General features: G+C 44.6%; 1 protein-coding gene and 1 long non-coding RNA gene across 3 annotated transcripts in view; both read right to left on the bottom strand.

Moving 5' to 3' along the window:
• Positions 1-2,155, bottom strand: part of DAB2IP (DAB2 interacting protein) — a 272,314-nt gene extending 270,159 nt beyond the window's left edge. The window contains exon 1 of the mRNA XM_014526707.2: positions 1,955-2,155. Within this exon, the coding sequence (XP_014382193.1) occupies positions 1,955-2,021 (67 nt within the window). The 5' untranslated portion in view covers positions 2,022-2,155. The remainder of the gene's footprint in view (positions 1-1,954) is intronic.
• Positions 2,156-2,808: 653 nt separating this feature from the next.
• Positions 2,809-23,720, bottom strand: part of LOC102384830 — a 42,867-nt gene continuing 21,955 nt past the window's right edge. The window contains exons 3-4 of one of the 2 annotated variants that reach the window (XR_323031.3): positions 9,432-9,547; positions 2,809-3,061 (exon numbers count right to left, since the gene is read on the bottom strand). This is a non-coding gene — a long non-coding RNA (uncharacterized LOC102384830). The remainder of the gene's footprint in view (positions 3,062-9,431; positions 9,548-23,720) is intronic. The other variant, XR_323030.3, reaches the window with a different exon arrangement.

Genomic DNA, 23,720 nt, shown 5'->3' with positions numbered 1-23,720 from the left:
CCACACACCCATGAGTTTTGGGCACTGTAGCAGGGACTGGAGGAGCCCATTTCTGCTACAGCCAAGAGTCTTGTACCTGCACTGACACAGATTGCTGTCAATCTGCTCTCAGCATGCCATGTGGTGCTGCCATTCCCAGTGTGGGAGAAGGGTTGGGACTGGACAGTTCTCCAATGCTGAAAACAAGGAGAAAATATTAAGCTACCTGATTTGAAGAAAGGAATGGAAAAAAAAAAAAAAAGGTTCCGGTTGTTTTTCCCTGTTGTGAGGTGGGAGAGAGGTACATCACTCTGCCTGCTGCTTGATGCAGTCGTTATTACCCAATGTAACAGATCAGCATGACGCCACTGCTGCCCGCCACCGCACAGTCCTGCTTAGAAGCATAAATTCGTATGTAGGAGGGAACGATGAATGCAAACAAGTTGAGAACTGAGCAAAGCACAGACCTGCTTAACAAAACACTTTGCCAAGGTTACTGGGGGCGTCAGCAAAGCCTTCTCTTTTGTGAGGGCTGTAAAGCAATCCACAGAAGGCGAGCAGCCCATAGCTCTTCTGAATTGAGTGGGTAAGAGCATTCGTTTCACCCGGCAGCTTCTAAGAGTCACGGATGATGCCTGGGGCTCGCTCAGATTGAGGTCCTGGAGGGGACAAGCATGGCTGCTCCCACCCCAGCCCCTTATACAACGGCCCCACTCTGACCAGCTTCATGCCTGTTCGGATTGGATGCAGTGTCATTTTATCTGACATGTAACCGAGGCACAAAAAGTGTCCTTGGTTACTACCATAGAGGGAGGAAGAGTCCTGCCTCATCAGGACTGAAGGCAACTCAGCCACAGATTCGGGATCAAGTGTACCTAGCAATTCTCAACAAGGTCTAGTCTTCAGTGTAGAGACTTGCTCAGATTTTAGTCAGACAAAGAGATGTCTGGGCCTGCATCTGGCATGCCTGGCTTGTTAACATCCCATGGGGGTTGAGCGACTGGTAGAAGGTTTGGTTTATAAACCTTCTCTGTGGGGTAGAGTGGTTCACTATCTATCACGTTCAAACAACAGGCAACTCCCTGCACCCTCTTCAACTGCAGAGGCCAGCAGAGTAAGAAGTTCTCTAAGGCTGTGAAATAGCTCCATGCCATAACAGTTTTGCACATTGAACAAATCAAGTGCCAGCCACTGGCACGGACTCAGACACCTGCTCTTCAGCACGAACAACACTGAAGAACAAGCGCTAGCATTCCTTCTCGTGGCAGCATCTCCCCCTGAGCTACAGGCTTCAGAGACACCAGAAGTGAGAAACGCCATTATGGAATGGGCATAAAACAATACATACTACGCAGGATGCCACAAAGCAGTCTGACGTCGCCAAGGAGAAACAAGCCGTCTTGAAGAAGATGGGAAAACAAGTAATGCCATCAAGGCACAGTGAAAAGTCAGGACAGCTACCTCTCACTGTTGTACAGTTCAAAACTGCGGCAAGTATCTTTGGTGGAGTTCTAGTGCCAGCGTAAGAGAGGAAAACCAAGCCGACTCCTGGGCAAAGACAACAAAAGGTCTGCAATATGCAGAACACTGTGCACAATTGACTAGGCTGTCTATCAAGACTCTACCTTAGTTGACTTTACAGATTCCTAACTACTTTTGCTCTTGTTTCCTAGGAACAGGAAAAAAAAAAAAAAAAAAAAAAAAAAAGAGAGAGGCAGTTGTTGATTTCTCAGCTACTTAAAAAAATAAATAAATAAATTTCTGCAGCAGCTCTCTCCACGCTCAGGATCCACAAGCAACACATTGTGTTTCTTTGAGGGACAGACAGCCCTAATGGCTGGGTTTCCAATTGGCAATAGGATGAACAAACGCACACATAACAGCTATTGAGGCAATAATATAAAGTTAATAAACAATAAATAGCAGTGGAAAGCTCCGTCCAGAGAAATACCAATACAAACATTTGGACACTTACCAAAATCCGCCGGGACTCCCAAAATGGGATTTGTAATCTTATGAAGGCAGACTCTGAAGAAGAGCATCTATCTACATCCTTTCTGTTGGCAGTGGGCTGAAACTGCAATGCAAACAGCTCCCCCAGGGGATTTTAGATGCTTCCATCAAACAGCAGAGTCACAAAGTTGTCAGAAGTTGCAGAGGCAATCGTTTGGGATGAGTCCTAGGTGGAGGTTCAGGCTAGAATAACTATCTACCAAACCAATTCATACCTTCTTAACAACTGCAGAAGCAACAGCCCTGTGGGAGGATTTATTATATAAATCCCTTCCTGTTTCATCTTTTCTTTCCTCCTCCAGACATATGGACTACTTTTGAGTCTGGCTATTTCTATATGTTGGTTGTCGGCTGTTACAGGGCTCGTGCTAATTATTACTTTTGCTTCTCCAATTAAGAGCAAGATGCTACAGCTTTGGACACGCTCCTGGGTAGTGTAGGCAAGTGCACAGATATGGGGTTCCGATTAATTTGTTTGGGACTGGTTCATTTGCATCACCCCAGAGTTGGCCTTGAACAAAACCAGTGCAAGTGACTTGCTAGAAACCTTGCGTTTGGGCTGAGGGCTGACAAGACAGCTCCAAGACCCATGGGGTTGGGGAGAAAGCCAGGAAGACCTCTTCCCCCTCTGAGTGCCTGCAAACCAGCAGAACATTTCAAGCAGAACAGAAGGGATCAACAACACATTTCTGCAGGAGAAGAATTTACATACCGTATGCAGGTTCTGCACACGTACAACTTAATGACAGGATAAAAAGCCCAGGCAATATTTATTCACACAAAGAAAGTCATCTCACCTAGAAACAGCTGTATCCAGGAATCTCTTAGGCTGGTGGGCTACCTGCAACAGGCTGGCTCCTTCCACTCTTCTCTGCTCCATTTGCCAATTCCCATCTCTCTCTTTCTCCTTGCTTAGAAACGTAGCCAGTTGCCTTCGAGATCCAGGAGGCCCTTCACTTCAGTAGCCTTTTCGGGGAAAATCATTGCACGTGTATCTTGAAATCCTCACAACAAAAAGACAGGATCTCAGTCTAGTTTTTCTGTTTGTTGTGGTGTTGTGGCTTAGACCCTGAAAGGAGAAAGACACACAAGAGAGAAAGGAGTCTTCTCTTGTTTCTAATCAATTTTACACCAAATAGTTCAACAAGGCTCACCACGACAAGACCATGAAATCAGGTCTGTGCACCATGAGCACCCATAAAAACCCCATCATCTCACTGCAATTGAGGTAGGTCCCTACCCACATAGCCAACTGGAGCAAGAGGAGAAATGTAGGAGAGCAAACTCCAATTAGCTGTGCTGTGGTCTACCTAACACAGGAGCATTGTGTGATCTTTAACAGCCATGTAGCAGTGAGGATTTGGGTTTAGCAATTCATCAAGAAGTGCTCCATCCAGCTTCACAGCACCCTGCCCTCCCTGCAGTGAGACACTTGCTACTTCCTCATTCCCTTTACTTTTGTGCTCCACCGTTTTCCCCTGCCAAGGGTCTCTCTCCACCCTCTCCTCCGCAGTCAATCCAAACGTACTGATCTCTTGCCAGCATCTCAGTAATTACTCTCCAGGTATCCTTCCATCCTGTCCCCTAGGGGCTCAACAGCCCCCCGACTCGCATCATCTCTCATTTACAGCTCCTTATTTCTGAAAAACAGCTCTCCATGCTCTCTTTCTACACTTCGCATTTGAAAACGTGTCTAACTTTATCCCAACCATATAGTTGGTCCAATAAAACACCAAAAAGACCTCTTGCTTCTCATCTCCAACACAACTTGGAGTTCTTTGGATTCCTTTCGTCATTAATTACAGTAGGTCTCTTTCCATCTCAAGGATTTTGCTTCTAATCACATTTGATTTCTCACTTAATTCCTCCCCTCCGACAGTTCTATTTTCAAAAATCTCACAGCAAGGGCAGCTGCAAGGGAGACTCAGGAAAAGCTCATCAAGAGAAAGTTGAGATCTGTCATTTCCTTAGATGGCACAAAAGGCAGGGTAATAAGAGAGAACATTTCCTTCTGAGGTTTGCCCGTTTCCTGCTCTGACTCCTGTGCGGTAACTCTCTCCACCCTTCGGGATGTTTTCCTTTGTAAAGCTGAAGTTTTGACAGGCACATCTCTGTTTTGCTGCATCAGGCTCAGCAAAACAAGGCTGAAGGTTTCTTCCCTGAGGCTGCTCACATTTGGCTCTCCCTTCAAGGAAGCAGCTCTTCTCTGGATTCACAGTTCTCTGTCCTTGGTACAAATGGCTTCTCAGTGAAACCCTTGCAGCTCTTGCATATGAAACGTGGCTGAGATTTTCTTGGTTCTCTTCAAGCCTTCTCCCTCGCCCTCCATGGTGCTCCCCATTTCCTAGAGGACCGTCTAAGTCACGGCAAGCTCCTGCAGGTCACCACTCTCCTGGCTCCTCTGCGGAAGAACCTTCCTCCTTCCTGAACGTCACCTCTACAATATGAGCAGGCAGACCTTTTTAGGGGCAGCTCATTTTCAGGTGATGGTCGTGTGATCCTTGGTCACCAACTCAAGAGCCAGAGCCTGGGGCTTTACCCATTCATGCTGTCTTTCCTGTTTTTTGCCCGAATACAGACTTTTGCAGAATCTGCAGGTACGTGGATGCAATTTCTGTTGTATGATGGGGTGTGGAGTAGTTGCAAAGTCTGAATCCAGATGTGGCCTGTTTGAAGCTGTGCAGATTAGTTTCAGCCTCTTACTAGAAAGAAATTCAAGCACGGGCCTTAGAACCAGTAAAAGGTCAGTTAAAAATCTTAACACTGATAGGAGTTAGGTAACTCATAGAAAATTAGGGTTAGAAGGAACCTCAGGAAGTCATCTAGTCCAACCCCCAAACTATAGGTCTAGGAGAATAGGTGCCTTCCTGAAGATACAAGTTCTCACTACTGGAACTCCTCAGGCTTGTTCTTCCTTTCACTCAATGTGGAGATATGGATCCAAATCCAAGTGAAACCAATGCGAATTTTGCCATCAAGATCGATGGCAACAGAATAGCAGCAAGTCCTGTTTCTTATCTATTTTCAAAGGTCCCGAGTCCACACACAGTCTTTGTGATCTGCGCTTTATAGCTTGAGATTCTTCATCAAAACCTACCACCCAATTCAGGCAAGCAGGCACCCTCTCCACTGCAACAGAGATGCAACAAATCATTACCGGTAATACTTTTAGTGGCTCAGTTCCAGGTTCCCCAATATTATTCGAGAGAGATGACAAATGTTCTTCCTCTGCTTGCAAGCTACCAAGGAGTCACACACAAGGACCTTTTCTAATGTAACCCAAGCTGGAAGTCCTTGCTCTGCTTGCTGCTCCATTTTCAGGTTGACTTTTCTAATTATTTTGAAGTCACATTCACTTTTATGTAGTAATTCACTTGTCGGCATTTCCTCTTTGCTTGGGGCCCCATATGGTTCCTAGTGAACCATGGTGGCTTCTGTTGTTGTTCTGACAATTTCATTTTGTTTCAGCGATAATAGGATGCATCATTCCCATCTGGGGTTTTCTTCCAACACCTCCTCATTTTCCAAAAAAATAAAATTTTCTTCTCATTCGAGTTGATGCCAGTCAAATTTTGTTCCATTCATTTTTCTACAACCTCTTTGTTAGACCCCACTGTGGGAAGGGCATGCATCCAAGTTAGCAGCTAGCTAATCTTCACAGAGGCTGATGTGAGGAATGGATTTGTGTATTATAATCTCTCCTCTAAGGGCAACAAGTCATGTGTGTGCCTGCTCACATCTATAGGCATAACATACATTGGGAGGTGCCACATCTACTCATCTCAGTAATACACTTAGAACAGCTGCTGCCATAAGACACCAGGGAAGTCTGAACCTTGAAGCCTCTATACCAAGCCTCAGATTTCTACTTCAGCTAAGAGTAACTCCAGTATCTAGGAGCAGTCGGCTATTGTCCTATAGGCACCCAATTACTTACAGAGTACATACTGCACTTTTGTGTTTCATGTACAGAAACAGACCTCTTCAAATCAAATATTTAATGCTATGTCTGTGCAAACATGCTCATATAAATACTGCAATATGATATAACTGTGGTGTATCCCGTTAAAACGGTCGAGCTGGGCTTTTTGCTGCATCTTAACTCCAAGCAGCTGCTGATTGTACTGGCTGTTCCAGGGAGAGTCTGGCATTATCTCCATACACATGCGTGCCCCCTCTCCTAGCTAAACATCCTTCACCCTCACCCTGCTTCTGTCCTTTTTAAAGCTGTCAGAGAACATCAAACAGGGACTTTCAGTTCCAACCTAAGTTCTTTCTCCTCCTTTTCGGCAGCCTGCTCTTAGCTACTTTAACAATGCCCCGATTTCCCTTCTTATCCTGTCGCTGAGGTCTAACAGATTTCTATTATCACCTTCATTTGATACAATCATTTCAGAGTTAGATGAAACTAGCTCTGCCCAGCTCTTGGAGATGCCTCCTCTGCAGTAGTTACTGTGCACAGGCTATAACGACCTCTATCACCCACCTCATCTTGCTATCAACTCCATTACCATCATCTTGCTGAACTCTCCCTCCCTCCTAATTCTCCAGGCACAGTGGGGTATCCCATTTTCCTGGTGCCTCTCTCACCACCATCACATTATGTGCACCTTTGTAAGGGAACACATGGGTTCACAGCTCCACTGGCTCCTTTCTTTTGATCTCTGCCTTTATAGAGCAACAATTTCATTTCCCTTCCTGCACTGATCCTTCACTCGCTCGTGATGTCTTAGCAACATTTCGTTCCCGTTCAGCAGCATTCATCATTAGCTTCTCTTTTTTCTCACTTTCTTTATATCCCCTTCCCACCCCATCTGCTAATTTAAAAGGAAATTGCACGGTATTCAGCATTATCAGCCAATCTGTTTACTCCTTCCCTGTTCAAATGAAGCCCATTTCTCACACACTGAGCCTCTCTGTCTCACCCCCACATGCACTATTATTATCCTCAAAGCCCATATTTTCTGTCTCATGCCACCTAGAGAGCCAGTCATCCTCACAAACCCTTACAGAGGCGCAGAACTTCCAGAAAATCTGTCTTTCTTCCTTTAATTAGATAGGACACAGGAATAGGTGTAGGTGGGGGGAGCTCTAGGGTTTGCACTTTCTTGTCAGCTCCCCAGGTAGCACCCAGGCATTAGAGGCACGGGCACCCATCAAGAGAAAGGGGAGCATGCAACAGTCTGGCCACTAAAGGAGAAGCTTTCCCAGCTGCTGCACACCCCGTGTCCAGACACCCAAAGAAGGCTATTCCTCAGCAGAGCATCTCTCTCTCATGAGGAAATAGCTCTCGAACCAGCCACAATTTTCCTTTTTTTCAGGGTCAGTCGATCTGCTCTTAGCTATCACCTTTTGAAGCACCCCGAGTCTGCTCCCTCCTTGTTTATGTGGGTAGTGACTTACTCAGCATTACACAGCTCATGATTTCATTGCCCAAAGTAACTCTGATTATGACCTTGTGCTCCAACTCCTTAAGACAGAAGATTAATTATACAAACCTCTTCTGACGCCTATCAGAGTGGCTAATGGCAATAATAAAATGTTAAATATCCCTTGGTAGCAGCATCTTGGAAGGCTGGTGTATCTGGGCATAGTAATCACAACAGATATTAATGGCATTTAAAAAAACCCTGATAAGAAAGGCTTATTAGATTTACAAAACTGGCAGAATTTCTCCTCGTGATTTACTGAAGTAGATTAGCTAGGCATCACGCTTTCGAATGCAAAGTTCAACAATGTGTTTTTTTTAAATTGAAGGAAGCTAGAATTGCCCCCCCCCAAATATCTATCTACATTTATCTAGCAATAAGGCAGCCTTTTTGCTAGCAAAGGTTATGTAGCAGGAAGCTTGACAATTTTTTCACTTCTCAGATTTATAATGGTCTTGGTTTGAAATAGAATAAACGAACAGGATAGCTAAGGTTTCACCTCTGTAAATACAATGCTTTATGCCAGTGGCAGATGCTGGAAAAATCATGCAGGTTGCACTGTGCATAGACTCTAAGGGCCCAGCTCTGCTCTCAGTTTGGCGCCAGGTCAACAGGTCTACTCACTTGCATTCAGCTGCACGTATATATGCTAAGGTACCTTGCTTCAGCTGGATTTTTTAAGTGCAGAGCACCCCAAAGTCAGTGAAAGGTGCCCCATGCATAAAATGGCAGTAAGAGCATGAATGCACTGCCACCAAAGTTCAGAAGAATCCAAAGGAAAAATGAAATCCTCACCACCTCCGGGAATGTTGTCACTATTCTTGCAAATCCTGAGTTATTTGTGGAAATAAAGGGATTTGTGTGTGATGGGAAAGGGAGCCCACGATTACAAAAAAAAACATTTTACTGAATGTTAGAGCTGACTTTCTTCCCAGCTGCAGGAGGATATCAAGCTGCTATATTGTATGTTGCTTAGCAATGTAATGTGGGAAGCAATGCTGCAGCCCTTGGTAACATCACTGCTCATTGAAATGCTCGTGAAATATTATATGGGTTATACAGAAGTATCATAAAGTTTCCTAGCAGGATGAAGACGGAAAAGAGAGCTGTGAACGAACAGGACAATAACTCCAACAATGAGAACGTCTCACTGGTCTAACTGAGCTCTCTCTCCCCATCTCAATAGATGGACCGCAACATTTTGCACAGTTGATTAAACATTTGAACAAACCAGAAATTAAAAATCTCATTATAAAAGTTGTTTACAGTTATATGAAATGCCACAACATACTGGCAATTGAGTGTGTGGCCCACTGACTCCTGGCAGGTGGACTCAGGTTTGTTCAAATATACGCCAAAGTCTATATTGCTACCCGTTTAAGGAGATTTTGCTTTAAACTCAGCTGCCAAGCACTTTTGCTTTGCAGGAGGGTCAGATTTCCAGCTCTGCTGCTGTGAAGTTTAGGGTGACAGAACTGCAGCAGTGGAGGAGGATGAAGCAGTGATATGTTTGCTCAATATAGTTCATGCACACACACACACGCACACAGCCCTATGCTAAAAACCATAGCCAAGCGAGCTACTCTGACATTAGGAAATGCCGGAATGAAAGCTGTCTGCAACCATAATTTTGCCCCGTGCTGCAGGTGCATTATGACATTGTATTTCATTACCTGATCACAGGATCTTTGCCTCCTTCAGCACATGGAACAAAGAATGCTTACTACTTCGTTTTTTTCCTCTTTGTTCAATGTGGACTCTAGCTATATTTAGAGCACGTGAGAATAAGAATGACTGAATTCCTCATGGGATTTTTTTTTTTTTTTTTTTAAATGGTATTCGTCACTACAGCATCTGCTTTTGGCTTAGGTAACTTTTCCCATATTGTATAAGAGCCCTGCGTATAGCACAGACGGGGACAGAACCCAGTTCCCCAGGGCAGTATTCTCACCTTTACCATCAGACTGGTCTTTCCTCTACCTGCAACTCCCAGCCTCATTCATCGCTTACCTTCCAAACACTGCATACGCTGAGGGAAGGGTCCTTCAGACAACAGCAGCTTCGCTCTGTCATCCTGATTCGTCCCCAGAGTAGATCCATCCTGCGCAAACATTAAGCCTAAGGTCCTATGGGAAGATAAAAAGCAATCATGCAATTAAGTACTGCATCTTAATGCATGTGTGAAAGAGTGCAATTAAAGTGGCATAGAAAACCTTCCTTCTGACATTTTCCAAGTGCTTGATTTTGAAACCCAAACTAACCTTCTTTTAATATAAAATTTTGTATGTACTTGCCTGTTTTTAACCAAAGGAAAAATAAATGATAACAAATGCATTTTTCTTTATATATCTGTAAGCCATTCCCCATCAAACACAGCAGCTTAAAGTGTCAAAGTAAAGTAACCTTCTATTGTTTCAGCTACAAGGCTCATTACATTAGCAGGTAGCCAGGGAAGGCTGCTCCCCCCAGGGAGGAGATGATCTGGTTGTAGTTGGCGAGTGCCCAGCCCAGTTCTCTTTCTTCGCTATGGGAGGGATGATGGGTCTTGGGGGGGAAGCTTGGGGCCACCGCTGATGTGGCAGCAGCTGGATATGCTTCTTCCCGGGGGTCCTAGCCAGCGCATACTTGTGGGTGTGTTGCTGGCAGGGGCATGGGCCCAGCTTTACACAAGAGTGCTAGTGTTCAACTCATTTCAGGCTGACAAGCCACCCTTGGGCAGCACAAGTGAGAGAATGCACCATTCACTTCAATCTGAACCATTTCATGGGCCCTTTCTCTGGCTCCAGGCCCTTCTGCTTGCTTCATTTCAACAGCAAGCAAGCAAAGCTGAGAGTCAAGTAAAGGGTGCAAAATACTTTGGGAATGCAAAGTGTTAAGCAGCATAAATATAGGGACAGCCTCTGGCTCCCTGGTAGCCCTGACAGATATCTATATGCATGAGAACAAAAGACTTCATTTTTTTCCACACTTATTTAATACCAATGTTCTGAGGAGATTGTAACCCTCATTAATGGTTAAGTTGCACGAAGCTTTAGAAGAGCGCAAGTTGGTTTTGGAATGGTTACCATGGAAAGTTTGGGTCTATCTTTAGTGAATAATAGAGAACAACATATGTTTAAGTGCTTCGAGTTAGGCACCTTTCCGTAAGGAGCCTCGTCTGCAATATGCCCGTTGTTTGTTCTCCAGACTAGGCAATTTTTTTAATTATTATTTTTAAGGCTAATTAGGCTAGAGAGGCTCTAGCAGAGGAAGACTCTGATAGCAGACCAGCAGTTGTCCTAAACTCTGCTGGGGTTCGCATAGCCCTTGGGGCTATCTTCACAGGACGCTTTGGCATTTGTAGATTTGACAAGGGCTCCGGTCTCTCGGTCTGAAGCTGTAAAGAGACTTGAGACCTCCAGCAAAAACAAACAGAATTGGCGCACAGCAGGATCATGGAGCTAATCCTGTCAATTCGGCACTGACCCACTTCAGCCTCTTGCAGGGGAAAAGCTGCATTCCTGGGACAGGTCCCAGCACCTAAACCCATCTCCCAACGCCCTCCTGGGTTTGTTAAATGAGGTCACTGCACACCAACATATGAAATGAGGCATGACAAGTCATATCCAGTAGTGCTGTTTGTAGCTCCTGTGCCAGTAAAACCAGCAGGTCTGCAGGGGCAGCTGCTCCAGAGGAATGTAGGGCATGTTACAGCTACTCTTACTGGGGAATCCTGCTTGGAGGGGTGGGGAAGGAGCTCATTTATTGGGCCAGTGGGGATGGATGGATAGATAGATAGATTAATAAATAAATGCTGATAGATAGATATAGATAGTCTTTAGAGAGATAGATTATCTATGTCTATATAGTCTTCAGACACATCTCAACACCTATTCTGGTACCTTAAACCCTGCCAGAGCAGAGCTTGCATCAGGAGCTGCTCTAGTGCATTCAACAGGACCTTCTTCCACCACCTTTTCTCTGCAGAAAGAGCCACTGAAAGAGCCTGCACCAGAAGTTAGCACAATGAAGACAGCATTCACCAGGCTGAATGCACACACAGAAAACCTATCCTTCTTGTTTGGGACCTAAGCAGGTTTCTACACGCTCCATATTATAAATGTTCTACTTAGCATCACTGCACCCCAAGTAATGACCGTGACTTTTAGGAAACACTCTGCTTTCACACTCAGTTCTTCCCAACAGACCAAAGTTACCAGGCTGCAGACAGACGTAGGAGTGTATCTTGTGTCTCAGTAAAGAATACCGAACAGCCATGATAGAGCCCAGGGGCCTCTCTAAGGAACAATTCAATATTCCCTTTTATAGTATTTGGCATGAACTTGCCACAGAGTTTATTCAGCTTGAATTAACTAATGGATTTGAGCATGCTCTTTAACAATGAGGAAAGACATTGAGTTGCAGTGACGGCAGGGTTACACTAACTGCAGGGTTACAGAATGCTTTGGACAAACCTTCTCTACTAATTGAGTATAAAAACCTCGACTGGCTGTTCCCTAAGCTCCAGGACATTACCACTTTGCATTTCAAAATTAGCATTCACAAAAATGACTGAAAGGTTGGTTAAGAGCATTTGTTTTCCTTGGCAAGGTCATGGGGAGTATTTTTTTTTTCTTTATTAAAAATAAGAAAGAAAAAGCATCCCGGTGTTGAAAGGCACCAGCCAGCATGTCACAAATGGGCCAGCCACAAAAAGCCTGGATGCTGAAAACACAAACCCTGGCAAGTTCAGATCCAGATCGGAGCTTTACAACCCAACTCGCAATGAAAGGGAAACCGAGCAGCCACAGTTACAGCTCAAGACCCTGCCCTAGGTTCATGCATAGGTGTAAGGTCTAAAGCAGCCATTAGATTATCCTCTGGTCTGACCTGCTTCATAACACAGGCCATAATATAATTCTGTGCTAAAGGCAGAACTGCCCGTTTGTTTGGGTTGGTAATACTGAGTCTTGCACCAGGTCCAAAGTCAGGACCTTACAAGATTAAAACAAAAAAAAAATTAAATAAAAAAAAAAAATCCCCAATTTTTGGTTAAAAAAGCTAACCCAGTTCACATTTTTCCATGATTAAAGTGAAACACCACAACACATATATCTGTATATTAGCAGTGTTTTATTTTAATCATGGAAAAATGTGGATTTGGGGTTACTTTTTTTAACCAAAAATTGGGGACTTCTTTAAAATCAGAGAAAACCAAGATCCCTGTTTATAACCCTGCAGGGCTTGACATTACACTACAAAGTTCCAATTTAGGATCTGCTTCCTGTTCTTGACAGGATAACGCAACACTTGCTTCCACCCCAGCAGGTCACACAAAATTAGGTGTTTGCTCTGCAATGCTATTATGTTCAGAAGTGCTGGCGTAGGTTGTTTTAGAGCTAATATCACTGGCTCTAATTGTCCTTTGCTTCACAGGCTTGCTAGCTGGGCTCACAGGCTAAGATAAGCTGGTTTCCCTGTAACACGTCTATCAGACAGATACACAACACTGGTTTGTAGAAGAAAAGCTGCACTGGCACACGTTCAGCATGGCTTGCTGAACTTACTGATGGGTATGCGACCATCACTCTGGCAAGCCCATCAAACCAAACCACACTATGCCCTCTCTTTCACACACATTTCAGCAGTCTCCAACTGTGCTCTCTACCTGAATGCCTGGATTATTCACAGACCTCCTTAATATTTGAATGCAATTTAATTGCTATTCAACTATGGGAATGAGAGAAAGGGACAATTCAGAGTTGTCAACAAAAGTAAACTCTCTGCACGTTTAAACTAACAACATAAATTCCATGGCATTTCCTTTCCCCTCTTCCTAACGGCACTGTAAATTGTTTAAGTATTGCCTACAGTATTTGCACAACTAGCTTATCAAAGCAGAGATGACTCTTGTCTCCTGCTTCCAGTGGCCTCCCCACCGAGGTGGATTTCAATACCTGAGAACATTGAAATGACACTTTTATTCTGAATGTTAACAGGGGGGAAAAAAATAAAATAAAACCCTCTAGATTCCCCCTCCAGACAAAAGGGAGATTTCAATACACTTTCATGTGCTCAGGAGATGGACAATTCAATGTAAAATGCCATATCATAACAGCCATGCTAGGGTTCAGTCTTAGAGGAGTTGAATAAAAGCATCATGGTTTTCAGTCCACTTAGAAAGAAACAGAAATATCTGCAGAGCTTTATAAAAAGCAGAGAAATATAAGGAAATATCCGCAGTTACAATCTGAACCATTCAGCTATTTATTTAATATCACAAAGGCGAGTTCTCCTGCTCGTGGAGGTGGGATATGGGGATCCTCAGATTAAGCAAGCAGAAGCAAAGCAAGGTTCCCCTACTTCAGCTTGTTAATATGCTGCAGTCTTCACCTGTAGGGAACACCCCTGGGCTCAGTCTCTGTGGCTCATCTGCACTTAAGCCTCTGCTGAAATTCCAGCAAGAAAAAGAAACTTGCCCTGTGGAAATGTGTTACCCCCTGTACTTGCAAGTTGACCCCTACATACACAACACACACTCCCCACCCCCGTCCCTTATGCAATGGGACAGAAATAGGACACACAATAAAGCTGACAAATTTCTTCACAGAATTAGAAATAATTGACTGGTGCTTAACATACAATTAGAAGCAAACTGGCTGGGCAAGGTAGAGGATGGGATGGCAGTAACTTGGAGTCAGTGCATGTATACGCAGCCTGCTAATAAGAGTGGGCTACAATGGTATTTAGTAAGGCTTCAGACCTAGGAATCAAATCTTCCTCTTACATGAAGCCTGATGCAGTTGCTCATGAGAAGGCCTGTTCCATACGGGAGCACAGTCCTACCCCATCTCAGGCACCAATTTGCTTAAGGCTGCTCTTGTACCAGGGCAGGCCGTCTGAGGAGGGCAGTGGGTGAGGGGGTACGGGTATGGAGACAGGTGTGCAGGTACACGGATATACAGCGTGAACCATGTAATGGGTTTGTAGTGTGCTTTGATCTGCCAAGTGAACCACTTGGCAGAGTGTTGAAAGTGGGGATATATGTTTCGTGGGGAGGGGGGTTGGCCAAAAAACAAACAAAACAAACAAAAAAAAAACCTTGTACCCACATCTCTGTGTCCCAGGCCCACACAGCAAAGCAGAGTGGCAAACTGCAGGCTGGCAGAGTGACCTGGCCATCCTTTCTCCCCATGGCATGGGTAAGCATACAGCTGGGTGGTGTGCCCACCCACTCCCTTGAATACCCCGTCCCGTATCTGCCTGCTTCCTCCCCACACAAGAGGGCCTCACAAGCATCCGAGCAGCAACAGCAGGGAATTACCCTTGCAGAGCAACAAGAAGGCTCATTCATAGCTATGCATCCTGGAAGCATATGCTCTTGATCCTCAGGAGGTTCATGACGTATGACTGCATATTCCTAAATCAATGCTCAGTAGGTGGCTAAGAGTTGAGGACACCTCATGGGAAGCAGTGCCGTTTGTGCCCATATTTTAGCATAGGTGTTTAGGAAGGAGCCTTTCCTCAGCACAGATGACCAGGTGTACCAAACTGCAGAGCTCCATGTGGCAGTAAGGAAAGAAAAACTTGCCCAGGTACCACTAGTGCCCAAGATGTAAAGAAGCAGGGCTGCGCTCCCCCTGATCTCTCAGTTCCTCTTGGGAATCAACATTTCCCCTCTGCAGGAGCCATGCTTATGCAGGTCAGGACTAATTACAGGGCTCTTTTTCCAGGATCACACTTGGCTCCAGAAGAGGGTTCATTTGATGACTTCTCCTGCTGTGACTTCTCATGCTGAAAGCAGGTCAGTTGCAGAGGGCAGCTTTCCCATTCCTCTCTGCACTGGCATCAGAAGCATGATTTTATCACGGCTTGCCTTTGCCCCTTATATCATTAGCTTGAATATTTCACATGTCTTTGAATGCCTTTAATTGGATCCCTCCAACTTCATTTTCTAAGGTTCAGCCACATGTTCATGGTGCCTTTGCCTTGGCTCCCTTTTATCTGATCTTAAATTAAGATCTAGTCCATGGCCTCTACGCCTTTAATGGATTTTCTGGTTAAGGGTAAGTGAATGTATAATTCAGCCAGAAGGTTTTTCATAACAGTGCAGTCTTATAATAGATTAAAAGTGACTATTTTCTATTAACGCAACCCCCTTTTGGATCCGGAGCTTCAGAGGAGCCGATAGAGACAGACCTCTCTTTATTCCTACCTTTAATCTCCAGGAAATTCTTTCCGTTTCAATAAGATTCATGGTTCTTTAATTTTTCTATTTTAATTTTAACAAGTTGCAGCACAAAAAAAAACAGAAAAAAAAATATGGAGAAGTTGGCATGATATGTCTGCTCTCCACCATGCCGTTTAAGGACACAAAAAAATGTATTTTAATAAGGAAGTAGCATCTGATTTAAAAGTCAATTGCTCAGAGTCAGTTTCAAAGTCAGTCCTTGCCCAATTCACCTCCCAGGCCATGTCAGAGTTAGAGAAACCCCTGGAAGTGTGGAGCAGCTGCAAGGAAAGAGCAAAGAGCTCTGGTGAACTGAGTCCAGTTCTGGGCCCCCACTACAGAAGGGATGTGGACACACTGGAGAGAGTCCAGCAGAGGGCAATGAAAATGGTTTGGGGGCTGGGGGACAGGACTTATGAACAGAGGCTGAGAGGACTGGGCTTATTTAGGTCTGAAGAAGAGAAGACTGAGAGGGGATTTGATTGCAGCCTTCAACTCCCTGAAGGGAGTTCAAAGAGGATGGAGCTGGACTGTTCTCAGTGGGGGCAGACGACAGAACGAGGAAAATGGGCTCAAGTTGCAACAACGCAAATTCAGGCTGGATCTTACGGAAAACTCTCTCGCCAGGAGGGTAGTAAAGCACTGGAACAGGATATCCAGAGAGGTGGTGGAGGTTTTTAAGACCTAGTTAGACAAAGCCTTGGCTGGGATGATCTAGTTGAGGCTGATCCTGCTTTGAGCAGGGGGTTGGACTAGATGACTTCTTGAGGTCCCATCCAACCCCCATTGCCTATGATTCTAAAAGCAAGACCATGGCTGACTTCCACACAGCAGGACCTGTCACCATCAATTAACATAATTTACTTGGTTTGTCACTGAAGGCCACTCTAATACTCATCCTTGTTTTTCCTTCTTACTGAGTCAAGACTTTGGAATAATTCATCTACTGGCTGGAGGGAAAGATACACACCTCCACAAGAAGTGGCACAGCAAACCACCTGCAATGCACAAGTTCAAGTGTGGCCGACGTTAGGTCAGGCTGCTTAGCATTTGGAGGTCCAAGACCATCACAAGAGACCTTCACAAAGGCCCACATAGTATTACAAGCCTGAGCAGCTGCACAGCTCCATGGAGTCGCATCTATCAAGGGTAACTACTTAGCTGGCATGGTGTCAATTTTCTCCCTTGGGTATCACAGATCTAGAGAGGAATGGGGTGATAGGGGCTGGCTGCATGCCCTTTACCTCTCCACACCCATTGCTAGTCCAAAGATCACACAAAAGGTATATCAGCAGGGTCAGAAGCTAAGACTTTTCTTACTGCCAAGCTCAGAACGGCCACTGCAACTTCCCATAGCAAAGCAGAACCCTGGAACTGCATGGGCAATTTCTGCAAATAACACCCGAGTTGCAGCCCACACTATTACATGAAGTATTTACTGATTAATCGAGCAATATCACGTTAGATTGTTTTCCTATCTTGCTACAAGGAGTCTATGCACACACAGGCCTGGGATGCCAAGGAAGTTATTTCAGCTGTGTAATTATTATTTTCAAAACTAGATGCCCAAACCACACAGTCTGTGCAATGCATTTCTCCACAAGTGGTGGAGTGAACAAAACTACTGCTGCAGTCTTGGTAGCATCATTTGAGGTGGGAAAAAAAAAACAGGTGGGCAGCTGCCAGTCTAGCCAGGCATCATCAGATGAAAGCCAGGATCAAGAAAAGTTAGATTCCAAGGTTACTCCAAAATGCTTCTCATCCCTCATTTTAGCTGCTTGCTTATAGGAAGGATGCTAACAAGGACCAGTAGGCCACATGCTACAGGGGGTAAATTGATACAGAGGAACAAAACAGCTAGGCCAATTTGGACCTAATGGATGAACACATTTTAATTACTTGTCTTTGTGGCTGAGTGACTTCAGGGCTTGTAAGAAGGTGCCAGACTGTCAGACGTGGACATTTGGAGCCTAGTTTATCACAGCAGAGGAAGTTATAATGAAAGCTCCCTCCACACTGACTCCCTGACAGGTCTAATCTCTGGTGCAAACTGATCACCTGCAGTAGTGAGTTTAGTTCCCCAGTCCATTCCTCCCTGACAAGAGTGCCACACAAAAATCTAATTAGGGCCAACCTGAGATATAGACAGCTGACTTTCAGGCTGAATTCAGACCCAAATTCATCCATTACAAGGGCTACTCAAGAGCCAGTTATATAATAAATTCCAGTCACTAATAATCTGGGTTTGGTTTACCCAAAGAGCCTAGAATCAGAAGGACCCCTACATCACTGGCAATTCCCTGAGCCACACAGCTCTTCACAGAACCATTTTAAATCATGTTTGTTGGGATTCATTTAGTTCTCTGCTAGGGAAAGTCAAAAGTCAACCAGCCTCAGTGGAATGGCAAGAGGACAGCAGCCTCATAGCAGATGCAGACCAGCAGTGAAAAAATTAAGATGTTATTTCTTTCACAGGAGAGGAAGAAGATGCCAGCAGTGCTCTCTTTGCCAGCTACGTGACAAAGTAAGAGGTGAACTGATCCACGGCAGATGCCGGGATGCGATTTCCTCTTTGCCACACAGGCTACAATCTACAGCACTCCCAGAACTAGAGCAGTGACACAAAATGTGCTCATTGTACTGAGCTGCATGAGGTTTTGGATGGCACAGAAGGAGGTCTCCTCTCCCATCAGTGCACAGCCCGCCAGAATACGAAGGGGGTTCTGCAAGCACAATTATGCATGAATGGAGCCCTGCAATATGGGCCACGGAGACAAAAGTGGGATAGCAGCATTTCAGCAAAATGCCCCATGTTAAAAGATGGCACTAGTGTAAGCTTCTAAAGACACTGTCACTTTGGGTACTGTAGTAATAGCCTATTTGTTTAGCCCTTTAGCAGGAAGTCTGAAGACACCAGTTACAGCACCAGTCCATAGGACATTTTAATGTAAATGATACCTTTTATTATCTTCTTGGAAAAGGCTTAAACTCCCTCTTGTGGGCAAGTTATGGAAATCCTCGTTATAGCATAAGCAGTTTCTAGATCTCGACAAAGATTTTCCAGGAGCTCTCTCCATGCCATCCCACACGGGCTGCTCCTCGAACATAGAAGGACGCGTCTGATGCGTAGCCTCAGACATGAGGGGAGATGGAAAGAATGTGTGCACCACACTGGAGACTCTTTGCTACCCTACAGCAACTGCCCCAGACAAAGGTGACAATCTTATACGCCGCAGTTGGTGGAACAGGTTACTGTAGAAGTAACATGCATACCCCCAGGAGTTTTAATTAAACCCTACAGCAAGTGAAAAGGAGAACAAGGAGGAAAAAAGACCACAGAAAACAAAACTAACTTTTTCAGGAGAGGCGGTCCCTACAAAGCAGTGTTTCATCACACTGACAGCACCGCCTAAAGTATTACCCCAGTCATCCTCTCACACCAACCACCCCTCCTCCCCACAACATCCATGTCCCACAAACTCACTTACTTGTACCTAGAGCTAAAGAGCACTTCTGATTCACTGCAGGCAGCTGTACTGACTTACTGCAGCTGTGTAACACCAAGTGCTGACGTCCACAGCAGTACCACGCAGAAATGAAACAACAGCAATACTGGTATGTCATGTTTTTCATCCACAGATCTCAAAACCCTTTCCAGAGGCAGAGAAGGAGAGAGCCTGCAATTACTTGCTGAAGGCTGTGACATCCAGTAGGTCAATGAAATAAAAGATGAGGCTAAAGTGCCAGTCCCCTGCTAGCACACTGAAGTCCTGCGGGTCCTGCCTCTCCATTACAGCCAACATCACACACCCAAGGACGGTTCTTCCCAATTGCCTTAGATTGTCCAACATGGGGCATATATCCCACAATGACAGGATGGACACAGAGGACCTGCAAAGGGAGGCAGAATTTACAGCCCAGGAAACGTTCAGGTCCAGAGCCCATCCATAAAAATAAACTTTAATGTCCTTTTTATCTCTTGAGTTCTTTCCGATAATGAAGCTTTATAGTACCATAGGGATCAGAATGTCTTTATTTGGTTCAGCTGATCAAGGTTATAATAGTTAAAAGGCTCTCTAGTTACAAACAGATCTCTGTTGTATATCAGACCAATAGAAGTCCAACTTCTTTTCTCTTGATTTCTTTCTAAGCAAATCTATAGGTCATTTAGAACAGCAGACTGAATTAATGCACTGGCATTAGGCAAGTTTCTCACCACAAAGGTGTTTCACCTGGTCCCACCTGATGAAGGATGCTTAAATCCCAGCTGCCCCATCTCTCTTATTCTACACCTTCCTTCTCTTCAAGCAGAGACTGGCTACGGGGCTGAAATGTATAGGGATTTCTAGACCTAGGCGGAGGCACTACTTAGTGCCACCATGCAGGAGAGCTGGCCATCTCTTCATCCCAGCACCAGTGTACAAAACCAATCTATATACCCCTTGGGTCACGCATGCAGGCTCTTTGCCCACAGATGCCCCACCAGCACAAAGCTCTTTCAGTCTTGCTGACCATCCCTTCAGGATGAGATGGGTCTGAGATCTCACTTTTGGTACCCACTTTTACTCCCTATAAGAACTATCCATCCTCCTCACTAATCGGTCTCTTCCTTCAGGGCTTTCTCTCTCCAAAAGCCAGCACCCAGGGCTTGTTGCAAAGGGTTGACCAGCCTCTGGCTGATTGACTTGTCAAAGGGTTGGCCACTTTATTGTATACAGGCAGTACTTCAGTTGTAGTCATACAGGATCATCTCCCAAATACAGTTATTCGAAAAAAAACAAAAACAAAATTAAAACACCATCAAACATGACACCCTTTCAATTCTCCATCAGGGAAACTGGCTGTTCCTTCTTTTTTTAAGTGCCAGATACACCTATCCCAAACCCCTTTTTGTTACAACATGTAGAAGCTGGACCTTGAAGAAACTGCTTCAAGACGATGCAAACACTGCAGCCCAACATACAAACTTTCAATGCCTGACTGTCTCTGCTTAGCCTGCCTCACAGTGGGCAGGATGTACCTACCCCTTGTTACAAGTGTTGAAAGTACCAACAAATACATGCTGGTTGAGATGAGAAAGAGCAGATTCTTCCTGGGCAAGTAACACTATGACCTCCCAAGAGAGAGGCAGTGCTTTGATTTCAGCTCCAATGATTACCCGGCATTAAGGCCGATTTTGAAAACTAATAATGCACCCAAACACTGTGTCAAACCTAGGACAGGCAGCTAATGAGTTCTGACTGGTGGAAACATGCCATTAGCAGCTGGGGACAACCTTCCTCTCATAGCGCCTCCGGCAGTAGGTGCACCGGGCCCCATGGAGAGAAAGTACATCCAAAAGCACTTCATCTAGTTCTGCTGTTTGAAAGATTCACCTTGGTAATTAACACAGCAATCCTCCAGCAGAGTGGTTAAGCCAAGCAGAAGGCATGAGAAATCCAGCTTCAGGCAGAAGCCCTCTCCTTAATGGACTGCACCGTTTTTTAAAGTTATTATACATTGCTTACCCCCCACTTTACCATTCCTAGATCCAAGGAGAAAGGTCAAAAAGGGAGGGCTGGCTTTAGTAAGAGATTACTCAGCTTTTCTCCATTTGTGTCACAGTTAGAATCGTGTTTTGCTCACAGATTTCTGGGGTAATTTATTCTCTTCTGTATTTAGAAGGGCCTGTGGTTCAGGATCCCTCTGCCCTATTGCCCACATGCAGACTGTATAGGCTTGGGTCTATGCCTTTGTCTCCAACTACAAAATGGGTATAACAGTATTTAATTCCCCACCTCACAGTGGGACAGTGAGGATTCCTGAGGGTTTTTAGGGCTGGCTCACACTCTGACTGCTCTTGCATTTCTCTACAAAGTACTCCATAGCTCCATTTGCTCCTTGCACAACGTAGATTTGTAAAGTGGGGAAAGATATGGAAGACAATGTTGAGCCTCATTCAGGAGTTTAACAGCCCTCTGATGACTTATACCAGCTGAAGGGCTAGCTCTGTCCTTTCTAGCCAGAATCCTCGGTTCAACTGAGCAGATGCTTAAGTCACACTGGAAGCACCTACACGAGACGTTTACTGTGCAGTAGACTGATCAGGGCCTAGTTCTGGAAGCCTTTCCTTTTCCCCCCTAATTGCAAGCATGAAAATAACTGATCTGTCCCCCAAAGTCACAACTTGATCCTGGGATGAAGCTGCCTGAAGTACAATACAATTTGCTGAAAGAGAATTAATCCTTATGTAAAAATCAATGAGGTCTTAAAGACTATATTAAAAAAATGCCAAGATGAACTGACTTAGACCTTCAAGACATTAGCTATGTAGAATCGGGTCTCAATGGGCATGTCTACATGAGATGCTTTATCATGCAGCAGACTGATCTGCTCCTCAGTAAAGCATTGCCATCTACACGTGTATAGCAATTAGGGCGCAGTAGACTAATTTACTGCACTGCCAGATAGACCTGTCAGATACAAGGGGAAACCAGCAGCACAGTAAATTACTGTACTTAAATGCATGTGTAGACAGTGACCCTGGGATTAATTTACTCCGATTCAAATTCAGCCAGAGTTTCATTAATTGCATGTGTAGATGCAACCAACGATAACATGAGTGTTGTTTAAATGCACATTTTATTCAATTCCCAGTGAATTGGGGCAAAGGATTTTATAACTGATGAAAATGGGGACAGAGATGGGGTGGGGTCTGATCCCCAATTCCAGGTTGCAGGGGGAGGGGAATTCTATGTCTCTACGTTACATATTTAATCTCCATCACTCCTGCTTGTCTACTTCCTTCTAGCAGCAGACTGCTTCTAGAGAACATCCACAAGGATTCAGCACACTTATGCCTCTTGCTTACTGCCGGAAGCATGCTACCCAGAAAGTGGCACCCTTGCCTAGAAGAAACTGGTAGGGATCTCTGGTAAGGCACCTGACAGTTCAAGTAAGCCATGAAATCCAGTTTGGGGGTTCACTATGCATGGATCAAATTTGACTCCCACTGACACCAAGCCGTTTTTACTGAAAGGGTTACAATAATTAACAGCTAATGGAAAAGCCAGGCCTGGGACTTGGCATTGAAGGACAGTCAGCAAAGGAAGCATACTGCGAGTTAGACAGCACCTGATGCAAAATGCTGCTTGTCAGGTTTGACATTACACCTCAGTAATTATATCCATCTCAAAGAGATAGAGTTTGCTGACAGTGAATCACAGCCATTAAAGCAGAATAAAACCTGCTGGGAAAGTTTGTCTGCATCAGTTTAATTGGGCTGTGTCCATCATTAGGATTATTACAGCCTATGACATCTCACCTATTGAAATCAATTCCCCCCCCCCAAATCCTCCCTCCCTCCCACACAAATTTGGAAGGTTGTTGTCCCACAGTCTAAATTATTTTTGGCCAAGGCCTAGAAGGTGTCAGGAGTCCACAGCAAAATGTATGTGAGCATTCAAGCTTGCTGGTATCTCACAGCATAGTGGAACCCACATCAATTATGCTCAGAATCACAAAGCCATTGCAGGACATGCAAGGTGGCTGAATGTCGCCATTCAGGACGCACCCTGCTCAGGGAGATGCTACTTCTGGGAAACTGGTGGGCAGAATTTGTATGGAAGGAAGCAGCTGTGCCATCAACACAACAGCTCTTTTATCCAGGTACTTTCTCTCTCTCCATTGTATATTTCTCCTCCTTAAGTTTGAGGTGAAAAAGCAGGTAGAGGATAAAAACTATTTTTTTTAAAAAATACATTATATTTTTGCATTAAATTTCTTGCTATTTCATTTTAAGCAAAATTTCATGTCCTTTAAATTTCAGCTTTTGGTGAAGTGTGACAGTGTTGGTTTTGGCCAGACATATGTGCAAATATTCTATTTCCAATATTATGACTTGCTTTTACTCAGCTTTAGGCTTATTTACACTCACACACACACACACACACACACACACACACACACACACACACACACACACACACAGGTCCAATATTTTTTTTAATTACATTTTCATGAAACAATTGATTTGAGGCAGAAATGTCCCCAATTTTGGTGCTTCTAACCAATTGCGAGAACACACCACCAAGAATACAGATTGCATATCA

Source organism: Alligator sinensis, unplaced genomic scaffold (genome assembly GCF_000455745.1).
Source record: "Alligator sinensis unplaced genomic scaffold, ASM45574v1 scaffold611_2, whole genome shotgun sequence".
Taxonomy (NCBI): Eukaryota; Metazoa; Chordata; order Crocodylia; family Alligatoridae; genus Alligator; species Alligator sinensis.
This window is presented reverse-complemented; position numbering and strand designations above follow the sequence as displayed.